At 43.8% G+C, this 7,834-nt stretch overlaps 1 protein-coding gene across 1 annotated transcript; it reads right to left on the minus strand.

Moving 5' to 3' along the window:
* Nucleotides 1-3,492: 3,492 nt before the first annotated feature.
* Nucleotides 3,493-5,337, minus strand: LOC129431625 (E3 SUMO-protein ligase ZBED1). Its single transcript, XM_073857469.1, has 2 exons — nt 4,425-5,337; nt 3,493-4,335 (listed from the first exon to the last, which is right to left on the minus strand). Exons 1-2 carry the CDS (start codon nt 4,881-4,883, stop codon nt 4,057-4,059), a joined length of 738 nt encoding a protein of 245 aa, XP_073713570.1. The 5' UTR covers nt 4,884-5,337; the 3' UTR covers nt 3,493-4,056.
* Nucleotides 5,338-7,834: the final 2,497 nt, after the last annotated feature.

Consider the following 7,834-nt stretch of genomic DNA (forward strand, 5'->3'; position numbering starts at 1 on the left):
GCGGAGGCCTCGCTACTCGGGCTCGTACAATTCGTTGTGTTTAGCTTACTCTCCTTCCTTCCTCTTTCCACAGGCGGCGGCTGGGACACAAAGACACGGTTAGTTTGGGACTTGAATGACTCTCACCTCGCCGCGGTTCACAGCTCTTGGTAAGTATAATTTTCCACAGTTCGTCCTCCTGACGTTCACTCTCGTTCTCTCTTTCTCCACAGGCAGCGGCTGGGACACAAAATACACGGTTACTTCTGACTTGGGTGTTGCTCACATCTACGCTGTTTATAGCTCTGGGTCCGTTTGGTTGTCCACAGTTCGTTCTCCTGATGTTCACTCTCGTTCTCTCTTTCTCCCCCGGCAGCGGCTGGGGCACAAAGACGCGGTTATTTCTGGTTCGGTTGTTCCTCACCTCTACGCTGTTTACAGCTCTGGGTACGTATTATAGTCCACAGTTCGTTCTCCTGACGTTCACACTCGTTCTCTCTTTCTCCACAGGTGGCGGCTGGGGCACAAAGACACAGTTATTTCTGGCTTGGTTGTTCCTCACCTCTACACTGTTTACAGCTCTTGGTACGTATAATTATCCACAGTTCGTTCTCCTGACGTTCACTCTCGTTCTCCCTTTCTCTACAGGCAGCAGCTGGGACACAAAGACACGGTTATTTCTGGCTTGGTTGTTTCTCACCTCTACGCTGTTTACAGCTCTTGGTACGTATAATCATCCACAGTTCGTTCTCCTGACGTTCACTCTCGTTCTCTCTTTCTCCACAGGCAGCAGCTGGGACACAAAGACACGGTTATTTCTGGTTTGGTTGTTTCTCACCTCTACGCTGTTTACAGCTCCTAGTAGGTGCAGCTTTTCCACAGCTCGCTATACGGTGTTCCGATCGACAATGTAACGGGGGCGGGCTTACGACGGCTGGCCTACACAGAAAGTCAAACGGGCGATGATTTCCCAGAAGGCGCCGGGGACAAGACCCTCTCGGCTAGTTTGCTGGTCGGCAGAGGGGCGAAATGTCACACCGTCTCACCGGGTCGAGCGCTGCCCTATCCTCACTACCCGTAGGGCAATCAAATACCGGACAGGGGCGCCCTTTCGTAGAGACCACGAGACGGCGGAGCTCCTTCGCCTCTAACTCTGCAACAAGGGAAAATACACAGGTAAGGTAGCAATACAAAAGGCCCGTAGTTGTACTCACACACACTGCCAGCTTCCAAATCTTCACCGCCGTTCTCCGAAATCTGTCGACATACAGACAGGGGCGGCTTCCAGAGGCCCACACTGTCACTTCTCACTCAAAACCGCACACAGCGTATGATAGATGATATTTCCTAGGACCGTTAGCCTCTCCGTCTCTTCCTCAATGAAATGAATGATGCGGGGTACGTCTGACAAGACACACAGCACTTGCACAGCAACCCACAGCAAATACACAGCACCACTTCAACGTGAAAGGTTTTCAAAATACATGGACTCACCCACCACACTACAAGTGTACACAAGAGACACCCGACGTCCTCCACTTCGCTTGGGTTGGATGGGGGCGATGACAATACGGCCGAGATATTTAATTCTGCTGCTGTGGCTGCTGAGACAAAACACTCCTGCGGCTCACCTACCACGCCGGACCAGGGGCAGGGCCGCCCTCCTCCCCCTGGAGGCACTCGGCAAATGCACAGGTTAGTTTTCCACTTCCTTTTAATCCAGGAGTTAATACTCACAGCGGTCCGCCTTTGTTTACGTTGCAAAACCGTTACGTTTCCTTCCTCCTTTGTTCCTCTAAATGTGTCACTTATACCGATGTTTCTTCCACCCGTAGGGTTTCCTATTACTCCAGCATTCACTGCAAACTACGACAGAGAGAGAGAGAGAAAGTATAACCAGCCACCAATGCGTATCGGATGAGCACAGCTCCGCACCTCAGCTCACACTAAGCACCCAAACTGTGATTTAAACTGCTCTTAAATACTCCTCTGTGTGCTGCCGTCTTCCAATCACCCGGCGCTCCTCTTAACCACGCACAGCTGCGCTTGATTTGGCTGATTACAGCCCTCGCGATGCTACCGGATGTCCGGTGTTTCCTCCTCCCGGTCTGGGCGGAAACATCCGGGCGGAACCAAACTTTCCCAACTTTTGGTTCCGCCCAAAAAGATCGTCACCTTGTGACACATGTACATTCACTTATTGTGTGCATGCAAGTATATAACCTACCTCTGATGGTGGCAGTACACGTGTGATATCTTCATGCTTTCTAGCAGCAGATTTAGATCTGGACACGCGAATGATTTTGTGTACGGATGGCTCGATTAGCCACCAGAATGACATCAGGTGACGGTAGCTGGGAAACCTGTAAGCAGAAGTCTTATACTGAATACATTAGGGTTTACTAATTGTTTACATGCATCTAAAACTGAGTATATGTAATCACATGTGCATTTTTAGATTTACCTTGTGTAAAATCTGATATCCTCATCTGAGCCGGCAAACCACTCCAATCCAAAATCACGCTGAACGTGTAGCTCATGTAGCTGTTTTTGCAGCTCCTCCACTTTAGAGAGTTCTTCTATTTTAGCACATGCCAGGTCTAATGAAGAGGGATCGAGAATGCTACAGTAATCATGATCCATCGTTACGTCCACGGGCACAGGTTCAGCGGAAACCACTTCAGCAGGCCTCTCTCTTCTATCCCACACACCGGGCTGCAATGCTTTAACCTAGTAATCATTCCAGGCGAAGAGCACTGGCACAGCGCCAGTTACTAACTTTCTCCGTGCCTCTGGTGTTTGCGGTTCAATAATCTGATCACGGGTGAAATGTTTACTGCAAACCTTAGAATTGCTGGTAGGACAAAAATCGTCTCGGCGTATGTTCACAAGCCACCGTTTTCTAAGGTCGACATCTGCAGGAAAACCGTGAAAACTTAAAGTTCCGTTAAATTTATCTGAAGATGTACACAGCGGAACACAGCAGTGTGCGCTGTATACCTTCTGCTGTCTCTGAAATCTATAAACACACTTTTTTCTGAACATTTCCTCCAACTTCCAAAACAATGGCCGACAACCGGAACTCAGCGAGCGCTAGTACTTCAAAGCGGAAGTACGTCACGAGTCTACGTGCAAGTAGTGCATTGCTGTGTCTAATCAGATTCTGCCACCACTCTTTATATTTATATTATTATATACTGTATGTATATATACACAAGGTTTTTGTATATATTTTTTGCTTTGTTTTTATTTTGTGCAGGACATTTTTAGATGTAAATTATGTCATTGTTTATTTTAATGTGTGCTTTTCACTGGTGACACAATATTTTTCCTTTGTGAATAATAAAAAATACATTTCTTCATTTAACCCTGTCTTTTGTACACCAAATTTATACATTATAGACTTGTAGAGGCGCAATGATTACTGTTACTGTGATTTAGGGCTGCACGATTTGGGTAATTTATCCCACTGCGGTTATTGCTGCTAATATTGCGATGTGCTATTGTGATTATAATTAATGGTATCATGAGTCAACTTGATGGGTTTTAAGGAAAATGCACACACAGTTTAGTGATAATGCTAAAATGTGTATTTGTAAAACTAGAAATGTTTTCAAAGTATTTTTTTTTACAAAATGAAATAACATTTGCATTTATGTAAACGTTTTCTCAAAACTATAGCTACATTAAAAAAAACAAATAAAAACAAAAATTTTCACAAAAATAAGATTTTGTCCAAACAAACATGGACATTTACTCAGGATAACATATGCTCTGTATAATCTCTTTTGAAAAGGAAATTGTATAAAATTGTGGTTCACTTAATTAAACTCAAACCACTAAATCTTTTAATGATGATTTAAAAGACCAACTGGTACTTCCAAATACTGTAACAGTTAAACATATCACATTAGAGATTCTTTGCCAAAAACACAAGCATGTCAACTTTATCTGGTTTCAGACAAGAGCGATGATTTGACACAAAATTACCACTGCCGCTAAAATCTCTCTCTGATGCAGAGCTTGTTGCTTGTATGCACATATATTTTTGTGCTAGTTTGCATAGCCTAGGGAAGTTTACTTTGTGTAACTTCCACATTTTAGTGGATCTTCTACATGGTCTACACATGGCATGTAAATGTAAACATTGAGTTCAGAGGCCACTGCTTCTCTTAACTGTGACATGGAATCAAATGTGGATGACAATGGGGCTCTTGATGCTGTGCATGTGGTTTCCTTAAAGAAACTGGCCAGGGTTTTCTTCTTGGCTTTAGCAGCAGGTGGACTTTCTACATCCCTGCTATCATTCTCCATCACTGCAGTTCTTTGGGCTACAGACTGCTGGCCGTGAATTTCCTGAAACAAATAAACAATGCACATGTTATACAAATTTGTTACATTTCATTTTTTCTTACCAGTTAAGTAAACTCTGTGGTTTCACTCACTATCAACTCAGTGATGGCTCGTTCCTTTAAGGTCTGGGTCTCTTCTTCAGAAATGTATTGTGTTCGGAACCTTGGGTCTAGGAAAGTGGTAAAGTTTAGCAAGTCCTGCATGTCTTCATATTTGTTGTTGAGGTAGCTAAGAATATTTGATTTCAGTGATTTGGTCAGGTCAGTATCTGCTTCGTATTCAGCCAACACTGAGGTGTTCAGAAGATGCAGAGCAGGTTTCACACAAGATATGCTCACATAACGTTCACCAGATAAGGCATCCGTAAAGTCCTGGAGCGGGCTGAGTGCCTTGTTCACAGATTCTAAGACCTCCAGGTCCTGCCATGAGGGGAGTAGGTGTCGCACTTTGCGGTCTGTAGAGAGAACCTTGGACAATGCACTTTGCTGCTCCAGGACTCTTCCTATCATTTTCTGAGTGGAACCCCATCGTGTTGAGCAGTCTGTCACCATGGCATGCTCTGGGAGGTTGAGTTCTCGTTGTGCTTCCTTCAAGGCCACTCTTTTTTTCCAACTATGGGAGAAGTGGCCTACAATCTTCCTGCATATACCAGTAGCTCTGCTAATGCATTGTGATTTCTTTTTCAGAGCATTTTCTGCAAATGAGAAGATGAAAAAACATTTACTTACTACAGTGGCAAAAACGTTTAATTTTCACATTCTGATTACACACCCAATTCATATGAATAGCATAAAACAGTAATACAAACATGATGACACACACAGTGTTGATTTTAATCGAATTTTATCAAATCATGTCACCAGTCTAGGCCTAATTAATTATATAGCAATGGCAGATTTGTTCTTTACACACTCATCCATCTCTTACAGAGTTATGTTTAATGCTAATTAATAGCCCTAAATGAAACTAGTGGGCCACTCCTAGTATGTTTTGTAATGCACAAAATTTTACATTGTATTTAAGTTATTTTATTAATAGGGCTGCACGATAAATCGCATGCGATACCACGTGCATCACGTCAGTAATGCCGGTTCCTTGATTAGTATTAAATCGCCATCAGCTGTTTTCAGATGGCGCGACATGAACTGCACAGAGCCGTAGTTCCCTGACAATTTGGGCCATATCGCATACATATCGCAGGCGATACGTCCACGATAATTAATGCGAAATTGCCCCGATTATCAGGGAACTTTTTTTTGTATTTGGCCTAAGTATTCTAGTGGGCGTGAAGATCCCAAGCGTGCATGTAGAATTAACATCCGATGGGACACACTTAGCATGCGTAAAAATTTCAATCCAGGTAGTGCCAGCAATTTGCACCAAAACGTATTTGTGTTTTATTTACTACTTTAAATTTATATTTAACATTTGTAAGTTTTTCTGTAAATAAAATGAACACTCTGAAATGAACATTTGCTTATATCAAACTTTTAGATGCAGAATTCTTTGCTCCTGTAAAAAAGCTCTTGGTTTTGAGTATGTAGCTTTATTAAAGGAACACGCCCACATTTTGGGAATTTAGCTTATTCACCGTATCCCCCAGAGTTAGATAAGTCCATACATACCTCTCTCATCTCCGTGCGTGCTGTGGCTCTGTCTGGCGCGGCCCCCGCTAGCTTAGCTTAGCACAAAGACTGGAGGTGGGTGGCTTTAGCTGGCGTGCTGCTCCCAATGGGTGACGGAATGGCGCGATCGTTTTCCTATTTGTGTGTTGTGATTTGTATAGTCAAACCGTGTACAAATAACAAGGTGATATGAGACACAGCGATCTTTTAACAGTATACATACTGAGAACTATATTCTCTGAAGACGAAGCACTGCCGCATGGGCGGAGTGATTTGCACAATTCTGACCGAACTCTCTGCTCCTCACCAGGGGCTTCTCGTGTGCTGCGAGCAGATCACTCCGCCCATGCGGCAGTGCTTCGTCTTCAGAGAATATACAGGGTTCCCACGCGTCCTGGAAAACCTGGAAAACCTGGAAAATGAAAGACCAATTTTCCAGTACTGGAAAACACATAAAAAATGGGGGGAAACATCAAATGTCCTGGAAACGCTTGCGTTGTCCTGGAAATTTATTTTCCCTCCTGGTAGGATGAACGCAAACGGGTTAAAAATGTTATGCATGAATGTCTGTTTTGACCTGCCTTTAACGCAGGGGTGTCCAAAGTCGGTCCTGGAGGGCCTGTGTCCTGCAGAGTTTAGCTAAAACTTCCCTCAACACACCTGCCTCAAAGTATCTAGTCTGCCTAGTAAGACCTTGATTAGCTGGATCAGGTGTGTTTGATTAGGGTTGGAATAAAACTCTGCAGAGACACCGGCCCTCCAGGAGCAGGAGTGGACACCGCTGCTTTAACGTGTAATATTGGGCTGGAGCGCTTGTCTGCTTTCATTTCCGCATGTAGCCAGCACACCGCCCCACGTGACACAAACCTGCCAATGTACGCGTTTGCGTAGCAAGTGCGCAATTTGACGACATAGTACGCTGGTAGGACTTGCCCCTCTAAACTACGGACATGTTAGTTCTGTGGCAAATATGCACGTGCGGTACTCCTGTCTGACAACACGATTCAGCAGCGTGGTGAAGCAGTTTCAGCTAATCATTGTAGAAAAGCAGAGAATAACAAGTCTACTGAACCTACAACGTAACATTCCCGTCCCTCTCCTCCTCCCCTCTGCCTCAGCACCGCTCTACTCAATGGCACTGCTCTGCCTCACTCTCTGTACCCCGTTCCCCATTTGCTGCAGTTGGGCTTAAAAAGGTAATGTGTGTGTGTGTGTGTGTGTGTGTGTGTGTGTGTGGGTGTGTGTGTGTGTGTGTGTGTGTGTGTGTGTGTGTGTGCGTGCGTGCGCGCATGCGTGCGCGTGCGTACGTGTGTGTGTGTGTACGTGTGTGTGTGTACGTGTGTGTGTACCTGCCAGCTTTTGGTAAATGTGAACCGTTACACGTAAGGATTCACTGTGAAAGCATTCGAGTCGAAGTCTAAGTGAAAAAATAATGTGTTGTGTACAGTAAGTATAATACATAAAATATAGGGGTGTGACGAGATCTCGTGCGATTAAATATGTATCGGGAAATTAATTATGTCACGAGATTTCTCGGGGAGGTCAACTGCTGGCCGTTTCTTATACAAAATGCTGCATCCAGAGGTTGCATTTGTAGACTGCATACGTCATAAATTAAATGCATTATATTCTGTCTTTTACTGCGTTTGCTTTTTAAATCTTGCTCAATAATAACAGTGACTGTATCATTTATACTGTAAAGAATTGAACTAATATTAAAGATTTAAATGGATTTAAATGTTGTTTGGCTAAAAGCATCCATTTAAAATTAAAGTAACTGAAGTGGGTAATTTACCGCCCCCTGTAGGCATTTGTTATAGTACATAATTCTGTTTTTTTAGGCTATATAGATGTGTTTACTAGTTTTGATACTTTAT

Source organism: Misgurnus anguillicaudatus, chromosome 1, assembly GCF_027580225.2.
Source record: "Misgurnus anguillicaudatus chromosome 1, ASM2758022v2, whole genome shotgun sequence".
NCBI classification, from domain to species: domain Eukaryota; kingdom Metazoa; phylum Chordata; class Actinopteri; order Cypriniformes; family Cobitidae; genus Misgurnus; species Misgurnus anguillicaudatus.

Coding starts and splice junctions, on each gene's coding strand:
- LOC129431625 (XM_073857469.1), bottom strand. CDS start 4,883: ATGGTGACAGACTGCTCAACACGATGGGGTTCCACTCAGAAAATGATA. Junction 4,336..4,424: donor GAGCCATCACTGAGTTGATA/GTGAGTGAAACC, acceptor TATTTGTTTCAG/GAAATTCACGGCCAGCAGTC.